This window comes from Natrix helvetica (assembly GCF_964273705.1).
Source record: "Natrix helvetica genome assembly, chromosome: 2".
NCBI classification, from domain to species: Eukaryota; Metazoa; Chordata; class Lepidosauria; order Squamata; family Natricidae; genus Natrix; species Natrix helvetica.
The window spans coordinates 114,359,436-114,383,739 of NC_138552.1; the positions used below are offsets into that span (position 1 = coordinate 114,359,436).

Consider the following 24,304-nt stretch of genomic DNA (forward strand, 5'->3'; position numbering starts at 1 on the left):
GTCCTGCACATCTTTTATCCTCCTCTTATGCATCTATCCATTTTATATTTGTATATATATATTTTCCATGTAGTAATTTTAATTGTTTTAATTTTGTTCTTTGACATGGACTGTACACCGCCCCGAGTCCCTTTCGGGAGAGGGGGCGGTCTATAAGCGCTAATAAATTGAAAAATTGAATTGAAATTGAAATGTATTGGTAATTGCATAGCACTAATTAATATGGCATTACTAAAGATTATCCAGATGTTATATACATGTATTTTGAATATCTTTCTAGTTTAGCAAGCAGATCAGATAAATGTCACTAGAGATTTTAATCAAGTTTTGGATCCTTTGTTAGATCATAATGTTGTTCCAGCTGACTTAATTCTTTTACATCAAAAACTTTACAAGCTTATTTGCAGGACTTTAAGTTAATGGATATATAGCAACATTTTAGTTTCTCTCAGCAAGAATTTACTTTCCCCCCTCATTTTCACATTAGGCTTGCACTTGGTTTGTTTTTTAGTGTCTCAAACATGTTGTAATATTGGTATTTTTTCAATAGCCAATCATAGCAACATTATAAAATGAAACAAGACCTTGGATTCTTCATCTCAGCAACATGAATGTAAAATCATTCAATCTTGAATGGCAGAAAATATGGCAACATCAGTTGCACTGTTCCAATGCACTTGGGACTGTCCCAATGGTTGAGACTTATTTTGCCTCACTGACAAGCTTACGAATAGCACTGAGCATAGAATTTTAATGCAGGAAAGTAAAAGGATGGATCTTCTGTCTGCATTTTTCCTACCACACATTATCATGTCCCAGTTGGAAAACCATCAGTTGCTATCCTTTTAACATTTGGTAGGATGGACCTAGGTAACTATAGGCTGGTGCCTGGGGTGCTAGCTTTAGCTACCTTTCAAGTTGCCCAAATGACAGATAAATAATCTGGATGTTTCCCATAGTGCTAACCCATTACTTGTGTTATTTCTGAATTTGGGATGAGAAGTGTGTCTGTTTAAACGCATGTCCAAAATGTAGTCAAATTTAATACCAGTGTTTACTGTTGTAAATATCAGAAGCATTCCTTTCAACAACTAAAAGTCCATAATATGAATATCTTTTCCTCATCACAATGCTCAGGTAGTAATGTCATCCATCCATTATGAAAGTAAATCAGAAATGGAAGAATACCACAAGTGAATCACCGGTTATAACAATTGCTTATATGTCAAAAATAAGTTTGAGCTTTAAGTACAGGCAGGCAAATCTAATTAAATTGGTATTATGGAAACCTGAGGGCATGATTACCCCAAAGTAATTCCACAAACAGGAGAGAAGCAACAGAAAAGCAGAATGAGCTACATTTCATGTTACTAGTACTATACTTAAGAATCCAAAATAATGAATGTAATAAAATTATGAAGAGGAGTTGGATTAAAATTTGTAAAAGCATCTGTCTAGCCAAGAAGACAAGGGTAGCTAGTTTCCAAAAGTAAACTCTCAGTTTGATGGAGCATTACTTTCTTTAAGCTTTATTGTTCTTGATTTAAGAGAGGCTTAAATTATCTTTCATGGTGTAGATACTATATCTTGTTTTTATCAAAGCATTTGTCAAAATATCTAAACAATATTCTGATTAGCAATTTTGTTAACTATGAGCTGGAAGGTATGGTAATTAAGTGGATACACAGCTTGCTTAAAGAATGATGTGCCAAGTAAGATGCCCCAAGTCTTAGGCCTGTAGTCCTCAATATTTTTATTCATGGTTTAAATAAAGAAGTAGAGGAAATTGTTATTAGAATTGATTGTTGCCAAAAATGGTGAAATGGCTAATTTCATAGAAGACAGAATTAACAGAAACTTCTTCAGCTGGGGTAAAAAAAATGTCAAGATATGACTGCATGATGGTTTTTCTCTTTTTTAATAGGCAGCAAATATTTAAAAAGGGCAGAGTTTCAAACATGCAATTAGACAACATTTTCACTGCTAAGTGAAACATTTGTTAAGTGAGTTTGCTCCATTTTATCACTTTTCTTGCCATAGTTATTAAGTGAATCATTGCATTTGTTAAGTTAGTAACATGATTGTTAAATGAATGTGGCTTCCTCATTTATACTTGTCAAGACACAAAAGGGGATCACATGACCCTGGGACACTGCAACCGTCATAAATATGAGTCAGTTGCCAAGCATCTGAATTTTGATCATATGTCCATAAGGATACTGCAACAGTTGTAAGTGTGAAAAATGATCAAGTCACTTTTTTCTGTTGTAACTTTGAACATCACTAAATGAAAGGACTACCTGCATATATAAATTAATTTAATAATAATACAAAGCATAGCTCTGTGAGTGTCTGCCTACAGGAGGAGCTGAGGAGGTTACTGTGGGGGAGGTGGGCCATGTTGTTTCTGGGATCTCATTCAGCATTTCCAATACCCAAGAGTCACATTCATGCAACAAGCTTTTTCTGGCTTTTTGAAATGTTGAGGTTTCAAGGTGATACAGAATCACACTGCTGTCATGGTACAAACAGTCTCTAAGATAAAGCCAAGCTGCTTCATATAAACTCTATATAATATTGGTGAACTATTGGTGAACTATTCTCCAAGGCACCTGAGGGTAGAACAAGAAGCAATGGGTGGAAACTAATCAAGGAGAGAAGCAACTTAGAACTGAGGAGAAATTTCCTGACAGTTAGAACAATTAATCAGTGGAACAGTTTGCCTCCAGAAGCTGTGAATGCCCCAACACTGGAAGTCTTTAAGAAGATGTTGGATAGCTATCTGTCTGAAACGGTATAGGGTTTCCTGCCTAGGCAGGGGGTTGGACTAGAAGACCTCCAAGGTCCCTTCCAACTCTACTATTGTATTGTATTAACTAAAGCAATTTTCCTTGATAAAGAGACTTAACTCCAAAACTTCTGTTTTTATGCATAAGTAACAAGTCATGATACAACTGCAGTTATGTTCTGTCAATCATACTGAAATTTCTTTTTTTTATTTATTAAATTTTTTTCTGGCTTTTCTTCATCAGTTTTTGGTGCTTTTCAGGTTCCATTGCTTACATCATATACCAAGCAAAGGTTTTTGCATTTAATATGTATCTACAAAACGAGAAATATTCCTAGTACAGTAAGCTTGTATTTTATTGTAGAAATCTATTTCAAGTTTTAAAAAATTTATAACAAATGGTTAGTTTTCAAAATATGAAGGAGATAATTTTAGGTGCATCTGTAAGTAAAATGGCTAAGAACAAAATCTGTCTATAATCACTTCTGCTTAATTAGTTTAACATTAATCTCAATCTTAAAAAGGGATCTGGGGACAATAGATTGAATGCAACTAGGATATGAAATGAAGTGGGGTTAAGATTTTATAAGTAAGCACATGCCATATTTGGAAATAACTTGGCACAATAGGAGATTAACTCATATTCAGAACTGGGATAGATTCCATTTATTATGACAATATCATGCCCAGATGATATGGAATATAAAAAACTGGTTTCATTGTCAAGGTGGCATCTTAATATATGTTTACAGTATCATTCCTAATAATGAAGAAACAGGAATAATATATTCATGTGAGCCCCATTACAATTCCCAAGGCACTGATACAATAATGGTCAGAGAGCTGTGTGGTACAGAAAATTTGGGTATATCGTAACTCCTTTCAGAGTAGGTGACAGCAATGGTCCATTTTTACCAAACATCTGGCCTGTTTGAAGCCTCTTTGATAGAAATAAGCTATTATGTATAACTCATAATCATGAATATAAGTAGTCTTGTATTAAGTTTTTCTTTCCAAAATAAAAATTTAAATTCTGAGATTTTGATTGCTTTATTGGACATGAGTAAAATTAAATTCAGTACACATAAATGCTACACATCTTAGGTTTTAGAATTTGGCCAAATCTGTAATTAGGGCAGCATGCTGGAAGAGCTGCATAAACCTTTTCTTACAAGTGTGCTAAAATTATTATTTTTCTAGTAAGTAATATTAACATTGAAATATACTGAATAGCACAAAACTGACTTTATCATATATTTTTCTGAGAAGTAGAGTGTGCACTGATTGTAGAGCAATACCAATTCAATAATGCATCAACAATGTGATTGCATATACAGTGTGTGTGTGCTCATATACAAATATATATTGATACAAGCAGTTCTGTCTCCTTCCTTTCCAGCTTTGTGTATATTATAAAGGCAGAAAGAGATGACATGTTGGCTAAGTCTGATGCATCTTTTCATTTTTAATTTTTGGAAGGTGCTTTATAGAGCAGTTGTTCTTTCTCTTGCCTGAATAAAAGCCATAGAGGAGTATGAAAGGGTTGCATGTGTTGCAATGTAGCCCAAGGATATGTGTTATTATTCTTCGCCTCTTGACCAGCAGGGTCTCAGATCTCTCTTCCTCTCAGGCTTTTGTTTGAACAGATGGGATTGGGGAACAGAAAGAAAGAATAGCAGTCTCTTCTCATTAACTCTCCCAGTACACAAATACAGGGCTGAGCACTGGGGACCCAGAAAACAGGCCAGCTTTCACTCCATGCCAATTGAGGCCAGATGTACGGGTGCATAAAAGAACGGAACATGATGCACAAAAACATGGACATTTACCTAAGAGGGTTTCTCTATTTTGATATCAAGTGGTAACCATTAATTTATTTCATTTTAGTTGGATATCTAGCTCTGAAATCAAAATAAGCTCCATGGATAAGACCACCTTCTGCCAACCTAGCAGTTCTAGTCGTTCCCAACTCTAGGGGGCGGTGCTCACCTCCGTTTCAAAGCCAAAGAGCCAGCACTGTCTGAAGATGTCTCCGTGGTCATGTGGCCAGGATGACTAAATGCCAAAAGTACACAGAATGCTGTTATCTTCCCACCAAAGTGGTCCCTATTTTTCTACTTGCATTTTTACATGCTTTCGAACTGCTAAGTTGGCAGAAGTAGGGACAAGTAATGGGAGCTCACTCCATTACGCGGCGCTAGGGATTCGAACCGCTGAACTGCCAACTTTTCTGATCGACAAGCTCAGTGTCTTAGCCACTAATCCACTGTGTTCCTTAGTTTGTGCATAGAAAATGCCATATTATTGGCTGAGAATCTAATCTGCAGATTATATTAGATAGATGCATGATACAATCTATAGAAGGACCGTGGACCTAAAAATTAACAAATCAGAGACCAAAGTAGTTTTGTTTGAGAGAGAATATGTAGTCGATTATTTTAAGTTATATATAATAAACAATTATAACCAGTATCTTAATCTGTATATCTTAATAAAATGTTAACTGAAATTGGAAATCAAGAATAAAACACAATCTGTGAAGTAGGACTGAACCTATCTATATAGGTCTGTTAGAACACAATAAAAATACAATATAAGTGCAATACAAATTAAGTTATCTACAAACTTAAAATATAATGTAAATAAACCAGCAGATATTGCAAAGGCAATAATTATGACTAAAATTACTTAAAATGATTGTAGAAAAGAAAAACAATCTTTACGTACATTTTACGTACCAAGAAACCTCAGATGAAGAATGTTCCATAAATTGGATGTCATTACTAAAAGCTTTCTCACCTGATCTCACTATATATGGGAACCTGGAAAATGGCCTCTCATGAAGGCCTCAGTAAAGACTCTTTCAGGTAACCTGAATTTCAGTTAAATACTTAACAGAATAGGAAAGGTAAGTTAAATAGCAAAAACCAAGCCTGAAATTCTTTCCAATGATTGACAGGCTTATCATATCAATGCTATGCAGTGACAGCTTATTTTGCTCAGTTGTCCACTTCTATGTCAGTTGGAAGGAGACTGATGTAACCAACTGAAATTTAGGACTAATGTGAGGTTGAAGTGGCTGCAATCCTCTGGACACCCTCTAGGGGCAAGGCTAGAATGATATGGTATATATGTGGGAAATCAATAGTCTAAATGTAAGGAATTTGAGCAATTTTCAGGTTTGGTAAATTTCAGATTTATGGAGTTCAAATTCCAGAATTCCCCAGTCAGCATCCATACAGTTCATACATCTTAAAGATTGAGAAACCCTAAATTTGAATATCCACGATGGGATTAAAGGCAGAGTATATGCAGGAGTGTTTTGATGGATGGGACAATTAAGTGCAATTAAAGAAGGGATTCTAAAAGCAGTGCAATAAGTGTCTCTAATTTGTGGAAATTGCATGTGTCATCTGCAAGTGGGTAGATATAAACGGTAAGTAAAAAAAAAAACCTGTTCATATGGTCTTTATTATCTTTGTGTGTCATGATCTTGCTTTTCTCCACCACCCTCCTGCCCCCATTGCTTTACTGTGAAGCAAAGAAATACAGATTCAACACTGCAATCATATTGTTAAAGAACCATCTTTTGTTTGCCCAGGTGATCTTTCAATTAACTTGTGTGCCAAACATATTTGAAGTATATGTTGTGTACAGTTGGATTTCTCCCGGATTGGAAGATGGGTAAAAATATTAGCCCAGCACTACTAAGTACAACTGTCATTGGAAACCATTGTTTACAGCAGGGGTGTCCAAACTTGGGAACTTTAAGACTTGTGGACTTCAACTCCCAGAATTCCCCAGCCAGCATGGCTGGCTGGGGAATTCTGGAAGTTGAAGTCCACAAGTCTTAAAGTTCCCAAGTTTGGACACCCCTGGTTTACAGCATGCACTTAATATACAACTATCTACAACCGTTCCTTTCACTGAAATTGCAGGTGTATAATATGCAAAGGACATTAAATGGCCCTTTGCTAGCTATTATCTCCTAAATAGGCGAGGAAAATACAGTAGGGAAAGACTTTCCCATACAAGCTAAACCTTTCAATAGCACCATTGAACCACTGCACTTCAGTGTTCCCAACAGGATAGCCTCGGCGATGAACTGGGCTCGGCTGCTACCGTAATAAGGAGAAAGTACCCAGATGACCTGGCGCTTTAGCAAACTGCTCCTGACTGGGCTTTTTCCCATTAAAAAGAAATGCGGCTCCCGTTTGAATTAGGATTATGATGCTGCGAAGCGTTAGCTTTCTTTCAGTTTAAAATAAAATCAGATCTCACCCAAATTGCTGGTGATCACAGGAAATTTAAAAAGAAAAAAGAAACAAAGATCGGAGTGAGACTTTAGTTTTTCTGTTCTTTACCTTTTGATATAGGGCAGAGGTCTTCAAACTTGGCAACTTTAAGACTTGAAGACTTCTTAAAGTCTTAAAGTTGCCAGGTTTGGGGACCCCTGGTATAGGGGATGGGATGGGATGTTAGAAATTGCGAGAAAAAGCATTTCTGAAAGCAGGAATCTGAGGTCGCCAAATAAATAGCAAAGCGGGGTTTAGAAATATGTCAGAAAGGAGATTTAAAGAAAATTAATCACAGAGATTAACAAGCCCACTACCACCGTTCAAAGTCCACGTGCTCCATGCACGTGCCCAAGAAGAAAGGAAGAAGGAAGTGACCTCTGATTAGGAGTTTCATAGAGAAAGAGCATAGAGAGAGAGAGAGAGAGAGAGAGAGACTGCCGAGGAAGGGACACAAAGTACTGTAAATCCTTAGCTCTCTATCTACACCCTACTGCCATCTTGTGGTCAGTGCATCTGACCGCCAAAAGTTTGAAGAGCACATTTGGAAGAGCAGCACCGCTAAAAATCTAATCCAAAACTCTCCGCAAATAATATCAAATCCCCCTTAGAGGTAAAAAGATTTTCTCTTACAGTTTTGTGCACTATTCAGAGAAACAAGAGCCTACACCGGGAAAAGGTTAAGAGGAGAACAACATATGGATTTGTCCCACTGGAACCCAATGTCAATTAATAAGGAGTTGCTGCACAGAATAACAATTGCACAACCAAGGAACTACTTTGATATAAACTTCCTAGAAGCATCTACCTGGGTACTTTGGAAAGGCATACTGGATTCCAAAGATGTTTGGACTGATCCTGCAAAAGGTAAATTATTGAAAAGTGTGTGAGTACAACTTGTTCCCAGAGTCAACTCTATAAACTCAAGCAGTTTCTGGCCCATTTCAAGGTCCATTCAACATGCTAGTCCTCATCTAAAAACTTCTTCATGAATCTGTAGAATCGTTTCTAATTGTGTGTGCTTGTTCTATTAGACTTAGTCGAGTGGGTATGCTCTAGGTTGCATACAAATTCAAGCATACTGTAGGTCTACAGAACTCTGTCTTATCTGGGGCTGCCTTTGCCCTGTGATATAGTATCCACCTCCACTGAAATCACATGACCCAAGCTTAGATGTCATTTAGGAAAACTCTTAAAACAAGTCTCTCTCCAATTTGTGTGTATGTTTGTGTACATGGGAGAGAATGTGTGTGTGAGAGAGAGAGAGGGTGGGGTGGGGTGGGGAGGATTATTTATTAAAATAAAATAAAAGCACCTAGAAATGAGCAAGATGTTTACTAGAAGCCAGACCTATTGCCTTTGTAGGTAGAACAATCCATCTGGTTCAGTTCCGAGACGGGAGAAAGGTACTAGAAATAAAAGGGAGGCTGCTTGGAAAGAAGGATTACATTTATTGATGAGCAGAACCAGCATGTGGTTCTGGAACAGCTGACAAATTAGTTTGATGAAAGCAAGGATTTTTAGACTGTTTCTGAAATGCTACAGGGGTTGGTGCAATGTAGTGAGTCCTGTGTCTTTTGCTATTGTAATGGTGGTGGGTTAATCCTATTATGCCCTAAAACTCATGTCCTGTTCTTAGTATTTGGGTGGAGGGGAATGTAAATTTTAATCCCATCACTGGAGGTGAAGGTATTTTGTTTGTGAATAGGCTGGCCTGATCTTTCTTAATGGGCACAAAACATCCATCTCTAAAGACTTCGGGCATCTGCTGGAGGCTATTAAGAAAGACTAGGGCTGCTTTCTGCCTTTAAAAACAGTTTCTCCTTTGGGGAAATATAATATTCTGCCTCTTAATATCCCCAAAAATATTTCATTCTTTGTGGGAGGGGGAGAGGATTCCCACACCTTTTTTGACAAAGTGACTAAATGAGTGGACCATTGAAATTCTGTGATATAGTATACAGTACTTGGACTTCAGTAAGACATTGGACAAAGTAGACGACAACCTACTTCTTGGTAAGACCGAAAAATGTGGAATAGACAACATCATCACCAAATGTTAAATTTATATTTGCCAACAAAGAAATAAAGGGAGACTAGTATAAATCTATTTTAAGCTATTAAGCTCTAATCAGCTAGTATACCCTTCTGGGATTCAAACCCGGGCTACTTACATATTAGGTAGATGTATTAACCTCTTAGCCCTAAAATAATGCTCTCCTCGCTTTATCAGCTGTAACAGGGGAGAGATTATGTGTTTTCCGGTAAGACCAGTTTATCAGGGCAACCTGGTCTACTCAAGTAGCCCAGGTTCGAATCCTAGAAGGGTATGGCTAGCTGATGAGAGCTAAATGGCTTGAAATAGATCTATACTAGTCTCCCTTTATTTCTTTGTCGGTAAACAAATTGAACACAAAAATAGTTTGTCACAGCCTGCGACTGCCTGCGAAGGCTCCTGGATTGGGGCTGAAAAGCAAAAGCGAAAGCAGTATGCTCTGTCTCATATTTGGGTAGACCAGGTTGCCCTGATAGAGTGGTCTCACCGGCAAACACTCAGTCACCACCAAATGGATTCATAACTGGCTGACCAACCACATTCAGCATGTATTCCTCAATGGAACTACATCAACATGGAGGGCAGCATGAGTCGGATACCACATGTCTCTGTCTTAACCCAGTACTCTTCAACATCTTCATAAACAATTTGCATGAAGGGCTAGAAGGGGGATTCATTAAATTCACACAAGATGAATCAATACACCAAGCTGGGAGGGAATCACCAATCCTTTATAAGATAGATTAAAGATTCAAAAGGATATTAACAGAGTTGAAAATTGAGCCTTATCCAACAAAATGCTACCATGAACACCAACTTACAGTCAGAAGTCATGATGAAAACTTTTAATTTCATAACATATGGATGGACTGGGGACCTGTGACCATCCCAGACCAAGCCAAGTCTAAAAAAGCTTGAAATTTCCAGACGCCTGATACTGTTTATGTAGATACTACTTATGTATATTTGTCTATTGATATATTGATATATATAGACAAATAAACATAAACATTATCTACATAACTGTACAGAAGAGACAATCAACAAAAGACCAAAATGCTTCCCCAGTAGCAATCAACATCCAGATGATCATAGATTAACTCCAAGATTAACATCAGACCAACAATCAAGTAGTAAACAAAACCGCAATCAACAAACTGCCAAACAAGCTAACAGTAAACAGCCCAATCAAAGTACTTCCAAGACCACTCCCACTAACACTGACAGGACAAGCACTAGAATATAAACTGTGAGCAAACCTCACTCCTTAGTACCACTGATGATGTTTGAATAATGAAACATCTGTAAGAAAACAACCAAGCTCAGAGAATACCAGGGACTCCTCAATTATAAAATCATAGGACTGGAAGGAACCTTGGAGGTCTAATCCAACATCCTGTTCACTATAGGAGTCATTACTCCTGGTGGGGAGCTGTTCCATTGTTTAATTGTTCTCACTTTTATGAAGTTTCTCCTTAGTTCTAGGTTCTATCATTTTCTAACTAGCTTCCACCCATTACTTCTTGTCCTATCTTCAGGGCAATAGTGGGCATAGGTGATGTTTAAACCATGTTCTTTTTATCACACACATACCTATCCTAAGAGCTTCCCAAAATGATATTCAAGACTAAAGCACATAAAATTTAAAAATAAAAATAATGACAATTTCTGATTAAAAACTTTACCCACAGTGTTGAGTAGTTAACTCTAGCTATTTTGTTCAATACCTCTAGCCAGTGACAGACAGTAGTAATCGCATCTTCGTATATTGTATATTTGTGCCACATCACCGGTTATTTCAATTTACTACGAACTTTAAACTTCATCTACAATTCCTCAACTTTTGTTCTCACCATGCTTAGGTTCCCTATTAATTGAGGATTAAATTATACCACTTGCAGGGAATATCTTAAATTGATTATTCCTCAGTCTAAACTAGCCAATAATTGAGCTTTGAGAATGCCAGCTACTCAGTGCTCACTCTTTCTGCTTCCAGCTTGCACTGAATGTATTGAAACCTTCACACTCCTAGTGAGTTTCCAGCACTCCATGAAAACAAGGGAGAAAGCCCTTTGGATTGGTGTGGTGCTATAGCAAGCCCTGTATTGCAAATCCCGGTAGCATAACAAGCTGGCAAACATTAAAGAGCTTTTCCATATTTTCTGAGTATGAAGCAGCATTTAGAAATAAGTAGCGCTCACAGGCACAGGATACTGCAGTAGAGTTTTTAAGACTTCCTATCATGTTACTGCAGGTTTGCTGTCAGCGTGGTTGGATATATAGGATGTGCATCAACAACAGCAAAGTAAAAGTTTTGTATAATAACATTCATTCATTTCAGTCTTCTAACTTAGTGCTGTTGATAAAAAATGTACCTTGTTACGCTCAAATGGATAACAGCAATGCTGAGTATGGCCACTAGATGGGAGCTTAATTTCTGGAAACAAGAAAGAGAATTTTATGTCAAGAAATAACATGCTTGGGTAAGAAAAGGTGAAAAATGCAGCAGATACATTTAATGCATGTATTGAATATATTAAGATCTATGCCCCCCCCGAAATCCTCCCATTATACATTTTTCTAGGTCAGTAACTTTTAGGAATATACTGCAGCTAGTGACATATTTCAAGGAGAGCAAGTATAAGCCACTTTTGAAAGTTCTTTCTAGAGGTGCTGCTGCTGCAGTTTTTCTAAACATGCTTAAGTAATATTGAGAGGAAGACATATAATTAAAACAGAGGCAATAAAGAGTCTTACAGCATCTTGAAGATGAACACATCTTATTATTGCTTTGGTTGGCTCCTCAGTCTCTGACATTGAGGACCTTTTCTCACTGTCCACTCTAGAATGTTGAACTGAACTAACATTTCCTGTGGCAACATTCTGTCTTTAAAACATAATAATATTTGCTGCTGTAGCATCTAGATAACCACACAAGAAGGCACACAAATATTTTGAGAGTATTGACTGGCAGATATGGTGAGTGGAAGTCCCTCCACACTGAAGAGCAGCGCAGTGTAAAGCCTAATTCAGGCCCCATTCCTTAGCATGTTTTTCCCATTAGTTGTCAACTGGGAAAACTAGTTTTGTCACTTAACTAAGGAAATAATGGGAAGCAGGATGCAAAAATACACAGCTAGGTATAATTCCACTGGCAACACTGACTACCTGTCTTTTAACAGCCAATATGTTGACAAAATTATTGACTGGATCAATGATTACTGACAAAGGGATTTTATATGCTTTCTATGCCTTGGAAATTTGCTAGCTGATCCAGTCAGTAAGTGGAATTATCTTAACCAGCCTCTCCTCCATTTCTGCATATTATCCAATTTGCTTCTTTATCACAGTAACTTTATATAAAGTGTTTTATATTTTTTATTAATGTTATTGTAAGCCACATAGTGTCAGTTGATAGTGCGGTGGGCAGCTATATACTGTAAATTGAATAAAAAATAAAAAAGTAACCAGTACCACAGAAAAAGGCAAATAAATAAAACAATGCAGTAATTTTCACAATGAAACCAGATAGAGGAGAATGAAATATAACCAGAAAAGGATCAACATGCCAATTGACTTTTATAACTTATAGGTTATCTATTATAGTACCACATTAAGACTGCTAGCTAAAATAACAGCTGACAGATTACCCAGCCATCATTTAATTCTTCATACTATCAAGAAAAATTTGGCTACATTTGAATCCTGGTAAAAATGATAGATATATGTTCCTCAGGTCATCAAGGAAATAAAATACCTTTAAACTATTACAGAAATCTCAATAATATGAAAATATAGCAGGGCATAAAGGAGGAATTAAGATAATCTAACCATGGACTGATCTCCTTATAAAAGACTCCATACTCTTGCTACTCTTCTCCTTTCCAGGACAGAAAATCCATATGAAGAGTCTTTCAATATATTTAGGGCCACATCTGAAAAAAAGCTGTATGTTGTAACAGTCATGAAATCCTGAATAAAGCCCTCTAGCGAAGCATGTTTACATGTTTAAAGGTAACAGACGTTTTGAATATCACCCTAAATCCATGATGGCGAACCTATGGCACGCGTGCCACAAGTGGCACGCGGAGCCATTTGTCAGGGCACGCGAGGCGCTGCCCTGTCAGCTGGCCAGCTGAGTTCACCTTTTTAAAAGCTATTTTTTGCCTTCCCCAGGCTCCAAAGGCTTTATAGGAGCCTGGGGAGGGCGAAAAGAGCCTCCCCCCCCCCCCGGAGGCTTCAGGGACCGTCCCTGAAGCCTTCGGAACGCTTAAAACCACCCTCTGAGCAAACCGGAAGTGACTTCCGGGTTGCTCGGAGGGTCGTTTTAAGCGCTCCAAAGGCTTCAGGGACCGTCCGAGGCTTCCCTGATGCCTTCGGAGCGCTTAAAACAACCCTCCGAGCAACCCGGAAGCCACTTCCGGGTTGTTCAGAGGGTGGTTTTAAGCGCTCCGAAGGCTTCAGGGACCGTCTGAGGCTTCCCTGATGCCTTCGGAGCGCTTAAAACGACCCTCCGAGCAACCCGGAAGTCACTTCCGGGTTGCTCGGAGGGTGGTTTTAAGCGCTCCGAAGGCTTCAGGGAAGCCTCCGGACAGTCCCTGGAGCCTCTGGAGGGCCTCCAGGGGGTCGGAGGAGGCTCTTTTCGCCCTCCCCAGGCTCCTATAAAAGCCCCTGGAGCCTGGCGAGGGCAAAAAAACCATGTAAAAATGGGGGGGTCGTGCGTTGTGCGCGCATGTGCACTGGGGGGGTCACGCGTTGCATTATGGGTGCGGCACGCCCGCACTTGACCCCCCTGCGCTCCCCCCACTTGTGGCACGCGAGCCAAAAAAGGTTCGCCATCACTGCCCTAAATCCATCTCTTGGATGGATTTGTTGATCTGTTGATGCAACAATCAGAGTAGTTCACAAACTAAAGACTCCAATCCAGTCACTGCCCTTCTTGTCAGACCTGCCTGATCCCCTAGCCCCAATTTCCTTCCCATTGACGACACCGCTCTTTAAATTTTGGTGCTGCCATAGGATTTACAATTCTTTAATTAAGATTTTGGAGAGATTGTTTCAAATTTTTCTACAGATACTATCTTTCCAGGATTGTCAGCTTTTGGAAATGTTAGAAGTAGCTGTTATTTCTAGAATGAAATGTAAAAATAAGGGGTCCTTGGTGCTCTCTGAGCTTGGTTGTTTTCTGGCAGACATTTTATTACCAAACTTTGTAACATTATCAGGTGTTAGTAAGGAATGGGATTTGCTCTCATTTTATATACTAACGGTTTGCCCTATCAGTTTTGGTTAGGGGTAGTCTTGGAGGTACTTTGATTGGGCTGTTTACTATTAGTTTGTTTAGTAGTTCCTTGATTTGGGTATTACTTCTTGATTGTAGGGCTAATGTTAATATTGGTGTTAATCTCAGCTCATCTGGATATTCATTGCTGGTGTTTTGGGTTTTTTTGCTTCCCTTTTGGCTTTTTGATTGTCTCTTTTGAATGATATGTAGATGTTTGTGTCTATGTGCCCGTTGATGGTGATTTGTCTGAGTGTTAGACTTCTAGGAATTCTCTAGCCCAGTAGACGACTCTGTTTTCAGTAGAAAAGGATGATAATTCCTTGAAATACCCCATATGCTTTCTCAATGTGAGGGCCTAGTTCTAAGTGAAAGTAGCAATATTAGCAGTTCTTATGTGCAAAGACATGCCTGCTATTAAATTAATAACATTAATATAAATTGGTGAGGTAGGCAGTAACACAAAGTTCAACCTGAATAGATGACATGAGGAGAGATCAGTTTTCCTTCCCAGGAGAACAGGAGCTAAAAATAATGGTTTGCTATAAGAAAGGAGACAAGAGTTCCTCTTCCTTCACTTATGCTGCATTTAAATCCCCTTTTGATTTATAAGGAATTGAGAGCAATCTGACTGTCTCCCAAGTTACCTCCAGCTTTTTTTTTTAACCATCTAATAAATCAAAACAGGATTGACTAAATTTCAATCCGAACAACGGCTGACAGAAAATAAACGCGGAACATTTATTTACATTTTTTTTAAAATTGCAAGCTATAGGACAAGTTTTAAGGAAATGACTTATAATTAGATGGCACATCTGAAGCAAATGGAATTCCCCTCAAATCTCACAAAAAAGCAAATCCCATTCATTCATAAAATGAATGATAATTAAAGCATCTCATATAAAACACTCTTTAATTTTTTTTGGTAAAACAAATAATACAATAAAGTATTTGCAAGGGAAATTGCCATAAACCTGTGCATTCCGGTTGCCAGTTTTCTGCACAAGGAAGAGCACAAACCTCCCTTCACTTCCCCCCCACCCTCTGCTTTCCCTTTCTCTCCCTCAGAGGCAGAGTGCCAGCAGCCTCTCAATCGTGTCATCTCTTTCCTTTTTATTCATTGTAGGATCTATTAATAGCTTGAAACAACTGTTTCCTAAAAATGGAGTTCTGAATGACACAGAAGCTGGCCTGAGCTATGTAAGGTATCCAGGGTTTGGTCTCTCAGCTTCTCCTATTTTTTTGCCTTTGTCTTCAAACAAGGGTTGCTTACTTGCTGCAGATGCTTCCTGGTGACCTGAATCCATCTAGATCTATCTACTGGAAAAACGCGGGGATCAAAACAGTGCACAGAGATTGCTGAATTTCTCCATGCTTTCCCCCTAAAATTTCCTTTTCTTCTCCCAGATAAACTCACAGAAGTCCAGCAGTATGAAGGCAGCTTGCTGGTTCCTGGCAGTTTTTTATGTGCTTGCCTGCTACAGGGCTGAAGAAGGACTGGAGTTCCCTACCTATGATGGGAAAGATCGTGTGGTTGACTTGAGTGAGAAAAACTACAAGCAGGCCTTAAAGAAGTATGATATGTTTGGTGTGCTGCTCCATGAACCAGTGACTTCCGACAAAAGCTCTCAAAGACGGTTTCAAATGACTGAGATGGTGCTCGAGGTATGTGTAAAAAATACAGGTTTATGTGATTGTACATGGAATAATTTGGAGTCTAAATTGGAGTAGGATACAGATCTTCAAATGGACATTGAGAGAAATATCAATGCAGACTTATATTATCTTTGGCATTTAATTTCTAAATCTTAACAATGCTTTTAAAAGTTAAACTCTGCTTCTCAAACTGTACTGTTTCACTTAAGCGAAAAGTTTCTTTCATCCATATATTGGATTCAATTATTCTCCTTCCCATTAGGAAATAAACAAGAAAGCATTTAGTAAACCAAGCTGAAACAACTTCAAGTTCCATGTACTTTGCAGTCTTGTTATCAGTCTTGGTTAAGTATTCATTTCTTAGGCGGGAAAAAAACCCTGATTAATATTCTAGAGATGAAATAGTTCCAATATTAATGAAGCTAATCTAATAAAATGGAATACTATAACTGCCAGAAATATTCTAGAAGCAGCAGCTAACCACAATTGAGAAAGAAATATGTTTTACAGACTGTTAATGGGAAACAATAGCTACTTTATAGAAATATGGCAGATTCAAGGTCATATTATTATCTGGTAAAATTAGTCTGGATTTGTCTATAGCAACTTGTGTTTTGAGAATAAGCAAGTACCTAGAACCACCCCACAATATTGTCTTGTAAGCATCTTCTCAAAATCCTGTACTCTATAGCTAAAACTCAATAGTTCAGTCTCATTTGAGCACAATGCCTTCTAGATTTTGTAAGATGTGATACTAGAGTCTTATATGGTTAGATAATTTTGTGCAGTTATTCACAGAATCTAAAGCTAACGATATATCAGATGGTTACTATCCAGAAAGAAAGCCAGCTTATGGTTCACTATCACTTGTATGAGAGAAGTACCTATTGACAATATCTGTGTCAGTGCCTAGCTACCCAAAAGCTTCATTCACACAATTATTCACCTTTAAAGGTTAGGTTCTGGCAGCAGAGGAACAACTATACAACAACTTTTTCCTATATTACTAAGGCAGCGTGAGAAATTACAATGCATATGGAAGAAGTCACTTCTTCAATGTATCTCATTATCAGCAATAATATCCAGAGCAAAGAGATAATATCCAGAATGAGAGAATATGCAGCATCTGTGATCTATCTCTGATTTGGTGGTTTCTTTATCACCTGAGAAGGAGTGATACTGTGGCCATCACTTTGCCAGTAAGGCAACATAAAAACAAAAACACCTTTCATGATCATGACCAATATGTGGCAAAATTCTCAGAAATTAGCATATTGGTGGCACACCTTAAATACTCACAATGTATCTCTGATCTTTGTCTGACTCATCAAAAAAGGAAGCAAGAAAACAAAATTCAAAGTTTTGCATAATTATTTATTTTACAGCTAGTGATCAAACAGAATTTGCTAACTTGCTGATAGATACTATCTGCTCTTGAGAATAGGTTTTTGCTTCTCATATCTGGATAACCTCCAATGTGTCACTATTGATAATAGGGACACACTTATAGCAGTCCTGTTTTAAGCATTAAAAAAAAGGTAAAGGTTTTCCCTGTCCAATCATGTCTGACTCTAGGGGATGGTGCTCATTTCTGTTTCCTAGCTGAGGGAACCAGCATTATCTGAAGATGCTTCTGTGGTCATTGGCTGACATGACTTTCTTCATCATCATTCCATTTTGCTACAATTTTACTCCCATCTGTGATACGTTCTATTCAGTGGTGGGATTCAAATTGTTTTTGCTATCGGTTCTGTGGGCGTGGCTTGGTGGGCATGGCTTGGTGGGTGCAATAAGGGAAGGATACTGTAAAATCTCCATTCCCACCCCACTCCAGGGGAAGGATACTGCAAAATCCACATTTCCTCCCGATCGGATTTGAGAGGCAGAGAATGGATGGAGGCGGGACCAGTCAGAGGTGGTATTTACCGGTTCTCCGAACTACTCAAAATTTTGACTCCCGGTTCTCCAGAACTGGTCAGAACCTGCTGAATGCCTACCTACCTACCTACCTACCTACCTACCTACCTACCTACCTACCTCTCTCCCTCCCTCCCCCCCCCTTCTGAAACAAAGCATTCATTACTATCATTCCTTCATTACTTACAGGGTGCTCTGAGTGGTTGGTTTATCAGCACAGTGCTGGGGATGGGGTTGGCCATTTGCCTTGTTCAGCTCACTTTTTTCTTACTTTGTTACTAAGAATAAATTTGGCAAAGGAAGAACAAGGAAGGGCAGCATACCAGCTAATTGCCATTTAATCTCCCATTTGCCCCCATTGGACAGCTTCAGAGAGTTTTGGCCAATGGAAGGGCAGAAGGAGGTGAGGAATGCTCAACAGTGGCATAGAACATAGAATTACTTTGTCATGCAGTTGTGTGTTCAGCTGCATTGTATAGTTGAAACTACTGAGAAGCTAGAGGTTCTTTTTGTTTTGTTGTTTAAACGATATTGTCCCATTGGGAGGAATGTTTGCTTTACCCTTCTTTCTGGCTCCTGAGATTTAGGTCCTTTAAGAGCTAAACCTATGTGGGTTCCTCCAGCAATCCAGATGAAATGAAAACAGCTGAAATTTACATGAATTTTGTTTCATTTCTTACTTTTCTTCAGCAACAAATATATAGAATCAGACTACTGGATATTTTTCTTCTTCTTTACCCTTTTCTTTTGTGTTTGGTGAGAGAGTGAGGGATTTTGTTCCTGAAGAATCTGCAGAAACTTGATCCCCAATGGTATTCTTTATTCCTTGTTCTTGGCATTTCCGGTTCTTGGAGATGACGGTATGGGGACTGAAATTGATCACATTAATAAAACCTTTGTATAGGCACAGATGCTTGTATCCAAATAGCAATGTTGTTCATTTGGAGCTTTTTTGATGTTCCTCCAGGTGGTTCTGTTTTTCCCCCCTTATCAAAGAAAATCTGCTAGGGAGAATAGAACAAAATAACTGCCTATCCGTAGCTCCCTGAGTCCTCTAACTAAATGCATTAATTAACAGATGATAAAATAGTGGAGTAGTAAAATACACAAAATCATTATGCCTAAGAGATATAATAATGTTAGTGATAAAGGTTTTTTCACTCTTTGTGGCAAGTCATTATATTTTCTGTACAGTGGACTGGTGGAGCAACACATTCATATTCCATTTTTTAATTGTTGTTCATTGGGCGGCAGCCATGACTGCTAGTTTTCCATAGGACACCTACATCTTATCTGGTTACTTCATCAACAAGAGAAAGAGTTTTCAACTCATGCTGCAGGAATGTGACATATACAGTGGTGGTGGACTGGTTTGAATGCTGATTGTCTCTTGGAGCATCTCACAAAAGGTTTCATATGACCTGGCTGGATCATATTTTTATTTGGACAGAGTGTTCCGAATTTTAGTGACCTTAAGCAAAGTGTTTCAGCTTTCTAAATTTAAAGGGGATCATGGTGAACTTTGAACTTCTTTTTAAGCTTTATTGCCAAGGCCTGTTATGGAAATGCTAAAAGAAAGTAAAACCAGAGGTTTTGCAGCAATACATGATAACTGTAACAGTGGGGTGCCCTCAAGTCAGTCTTGACTTCTGGTGACAGCTTGGACAAGTCCCAACAGTTTTTTTAGCAAGCTTTTGGAAAGTAGTTTGTTATTACCTTCTTCCTAGGACTGAGATAGAGGGATTGGCCCAAAGGCCAAAAATTTATAATAATAATAATAATAAATTTGGATTTATTAGCCGCTCCCTTTCCAAGTAGGACTCGGGGCGGCGTACAATGGAGCATAAAACATAAAAGATATATAACAACACAAAAACGTACATACATACACAACGCACATACATACACGGAGGAGGAAACAAATTACATCATTAGACAGTTAAAAATCAACTTTAAAATACCCCAATTGTAAAAACCCAATAAGAATTAATATTTAAGGACAATTTAAAAACAGTTAGGAGGAATGAGAAAATTACGATTGCGATTGAGCCAGGCCAGATAATTGAAAGAGGTGAGTCTTCAGCTGTACACGGAAGGAGCGGAGATCGGAAGTAATCCTGATGTCACGGGGGAGGTCATTCCACAGGGCTGGGCCCATCACAGAGAAGGCTCTGCTCCTGGGTGTCGCCCCCCGGCACTGTTTGGCGGACGGCACCCGGAGAAGTCCCTCTCTGTGTGAGCGAATTGGTCGTAGGGATGTGTGGGGCAGGATGCGATCCTGCATATAACTAGGCCCTGTGCCATGAAGCGCTTTAAAGATCATAATCAAAACCTTGAAACGCACTCGGTAGACCACAGGAAGCCAGTGCAGCTCGCGCAGGAGAGGTGTTACAGGGGAGTATCTAGTCCTCCCCATAATCACCCGCGCGGCCGCGTTCTGGACCAACTGTAGTCTCCGAGTGCATCTCAAGGGAAGCCCCATGTAGAGAGCATTGCAGTAATCCAGGCGAGACGTCACTAGCGCATGGGTGACTGTGCGTAGGGCATCCCGGTCCAATAAGGGGCGCAATTGGCGCATCAGGCGGACCTGATGGAACGCCCCCCTTGCCACGGCTGTTACATGGTTATCCATGGACAGCCGGGCATCCAGGAGGACGCCCAAATTGCGCACCTGTTCCATGGGGGCTAGTTGGACGCCCCCGATGGCCAGAGATGGAAGCACCTGGTTGAACCGGGAGGCCGGAAGCCACAGCCACTCCGTCTTGGAAGGGTTGAGTTTTAGTCGGTTGCCATCCATCCAGACCCGTACGGCCTCCAGACACCGGGACATCATTTCGACGGCCTCATTGGGGTGGTTCGGAGTGGAAATGTATAGCTGAGTATCATCAGCATACAGATGATATCCCACCCCAAAACCACGGATGATCTCGCCCAGCGGTTTCATATATGTGTTGAACAGGAGAGGCGAGAGCACCGATCCCTGTGGCACTCCACATGTGAGTGACCTCCGGGTCGAACTCTGCTCCCCTGTCAACACACGTTGCGTCCGATCAGAGAGGTAGGAGCCAAACCACCGTAAAACGGTGCCCCTGACTCCCAGCCCCTCTAGCCGGTGCAACAGGATACCATGGTCGATGGTATCGAACGCCGCCGAGAGATCTAATAGGACCAGGATAGAGGAACAACCCCTATCTCTGGCCCTCCAGAGATCATCAACCAATGCGACCAAGGCCGTCTCCGTGCTGTGCCCGGGTCGGAAGCCGGACTGGCGCGGGTCTAGATAATCATTTTCCTCCAGGTGACGTGGGAACTGCTGTGCTACCACACTCTCTACAACCTTCGCTAAAAAAGGAAGGTTGGAGACTGGACGATAATTGACTAGGTCCGTTGGGTCCAGGGAAGGCTTCTTGAGCAGGGGCCTCACCACCGCCTCTTTCAAGGCGGCCGGTAGAGACCCCTCGCCCAACGAGGCGTTCACCAGGCCCAGGAGCCAGTCGCGCGTAACCTCCCAGGATGCCAGTACAAGCCAGGAGGGACACGGGTCCAATAAACATGTGGTGGGTCGCAGACGTCCACGCAACCTGTCCAAATCCTCGATGGCAACCGAGTCAAACTCCTCCCAAAGTGGTCCCTCAAGACTCGCAACGGGCGTCTCTACTGAACCACTGAAAGGGGTCCATCCCATCCGGATTTGAGCGACTTTGTCCTGTAGATAATTCCCAAACTCCTCTGCTCTGCCCTGTAGTGGGGCTTCCCGTGGTCTCTCAAACAAGAGGGAACGGGTCACCCGAAACAGGGCGGCAGGGCGGTTATCTGCAGACGCAATAAGAGCGGCGCAATGTTGACGTTTGGCCGCTCTTAATGCCACAAGGTACGTCTTCAAATAGGCTCGTGCCTGTGCTCGGTCAAATTCGGAACGGGAGGATCTCCAACGACTCTCTAGGCGTCTCTTGTGGCGTTTCATCACCCTTAGCTCCTCGGTAAACCAAGGTGCCAGGGTGGTTCGTCGCCGCAGGAGAGGCCGCAAAGGCGCCACCTCTTATCCCTCTAGAAAATACTACTAATAAAAATATTTTCATTCCGTGATCCATAGCTCATGTTATTCACATGAACTTTTTATTGTGCAACAACTAGCACCTTCTTCATGAAATGTTATGGAGATCGACCTGATAATTGACTCTTATTTGCAAAAGTATATTGGAATAATAACATTTTTTAAATTAGGAAAATAGTATACCTGAGATATAGTGGGGAGGCATTGTCCTGTAGAAAGACAGAATTTTGAAGTACTCTCTTTTACATATTCTCCTCTCCACCTTTGTTATTATCTAACAAAATGGAAGCACTGGAGAGATTCTCCCCCCCCCCCCCCCTGTATTAATATAAAAAGGATGTTTTGTGTTCAGACTCAGGGAGATAAATGGTGGTGTCTGTTAAAATAACAGTTTAAGCTAACCATTTTTCAGTCATCAAATATAAAATGAAAAAAAGAGCACCTTTGTTTATTTTATCATGCAAATAATGGAAATGAGGGAAACTGTACAAGGTCACAATTCACAAGTGGATTTTTTTTTCATACAGTATATTTCTATTGAAATTTAAAATAATCATATGTAAAGGTGCACACTTGCATATGCAAGTGAAGAACACCAAGCTGGCAATTTTATCAGAATTTGTGAATTTCCTGCAGTTAGGCAGGAAAAACCAAATGCACATGTATAGGCAGTTGTTGGCTCAACAACAACTGTGAGAGGAATTTAGATGTCCTGGCAGACAAACATTTAGGCATGTGCCAGCAGTGTGCAGCAGATGCCAAAAAAAAGTCAATGCAATCCTAGGCTGTGCAATAGAAGGACAACATCAAGATCATGAGAAGTGATAGTATTGTCTGTACTGCACTAGTGAGGCCACACTTGGTCCAATTGTTTCCAATTCTAGTCACCATAATACAGAAAAGACGCTGCTAAGGCCTTAGAAAGAGTGCAGAGAATAGCAACAAAGATAATAAAAGGTCTGGAGGCTAAACTATATGAAGAACAGTTAAGGATTAGGGTTAACTATCTATCACTACTTGAGGAGCTGTTACAGAGAAGAGGGGGTCAACGTATTCTCCATTCCACCTGAGGGTAGGACGCAGTGGGTGGAAGCTCATTAAAGAAAGATCCAATCTGGAACTAAGGAGAAATTTCCTGACAATGGGAATCTATATACCCTGTTTCCCTGAAAATAAGACCTCCCCGGATAATAAGCCCAATCGGGCTTTTGAGCACATGCGCTAAAATAAGCCTTCCCCTGAAAATAAGCCCTCCCTAAAAATATTGCAACACAACAGCAGCCATGAGGTGACCACACTCACTGCCTTCTGCACCTCAAAAATAATAAGACCTCTCTGAAAATAAGGCCAGGTGCTTATTTCGGGGGTCAAAAGAAAATAAAACCCTGTCTTATTTTCAGGGAAACACGGTATATAAAAGCCAAATCCACTCAATCATCATGAAATCTCCAGAACTGTAAAGCCTACAAACCAGGGATGGGTTCCTACCGGCGTTTGTACTGGTTCACTTCGCACCCGCTTTAAGTGTCAATTTATCAAGCCCGATCACATAGTTTCGTAGCGAAGCACGGATATCCAGCTAGTAATTAATAAATGGAACAGCTTGCCTCCTGGAGTTGTGAATGCTCCATTGTTGGAGGTCTTCAAGAAAAGATTGGACAGCCATTGGTCTTGAATGGAATAAGGTCTCTTACCTTAGCAAGTCAAATTAAAGCTATTACATGATATTTCTATTAAATCTTTTTATTTTGATATTAATTGTATATTTTGATTTGTTGATCATTAAGTGATCAAATTTACTGGTTAGTTTGGTTTGAACTTTTACTGTTGTTTTTTTGTTGTTGTTGTTGCTTGCTATATTTTGGGGGGAATTCCCTATCAATTCATTTCCAATCCAGTTTGGTAATGACTGGAGTGCTAATCTAACTTAATCTTGGGTTGTTGTAAATAGGATTTTTTTTTTAGGTATCTGAGATGTAGACAGAATTGTACAGAATTTTGGTATAGTCTTTACATCTTTGTTTTATCTTTTAATTAGTTACTCTCTGTCCATTGGCATCCTTTATCAGTTCGAGTTTGGAAACCTCAATTCTGAGTTTGGAGATCTGTTTGAAAACTTGCATTGTTTTTCTATGTCTCTTTTCATCTATGACAGGGGTGTCAAACTCAAAGCCTGTGGGCCGCATTCTGCCCTGGAACAGGGTTTATTACCCGAGACACAATGCGGTTTCCGCAAAGAGCGTGACACTGTGGACAT

At 39.7% G+C, this 24,304-nt stretch overlaps 1 protein-coding gene across 2 annotated transcripts in view; it reads left to right on the plus strand.

Moving 5' to 3' along the window:
* Nucleotides 1-7,810: 7,810 nt before the first annotated feature.
* The window catches only part of LOC309386571 (calsequestrin-2-like), a 46,066-nt gene continuing 29,572 nt past the window's right edge, over nt 7,811-24,304 (plus strand). The window contains exons 1-2 of one of the 2 annotated variants that reach the window (XM_081942117.1): nt 7,811-7,950; nt 15,828-16,085. In XM_081942117.1, the coding sequence (XP_081798243.1) occupies nt 7,927-7,950; nt 15,828-16,085 (282 nt within the window). In that variant the 5' untranslated portion in view covers nt 7,811-7,926. Of the gene's footprint in view, nt 7,951-15,551; nt 15,626-15,827; nt 16,086-24,304 lie in introns of those variants that run through there. The other variant, XM_081942118.1, reaches the window with a different exon arrangement.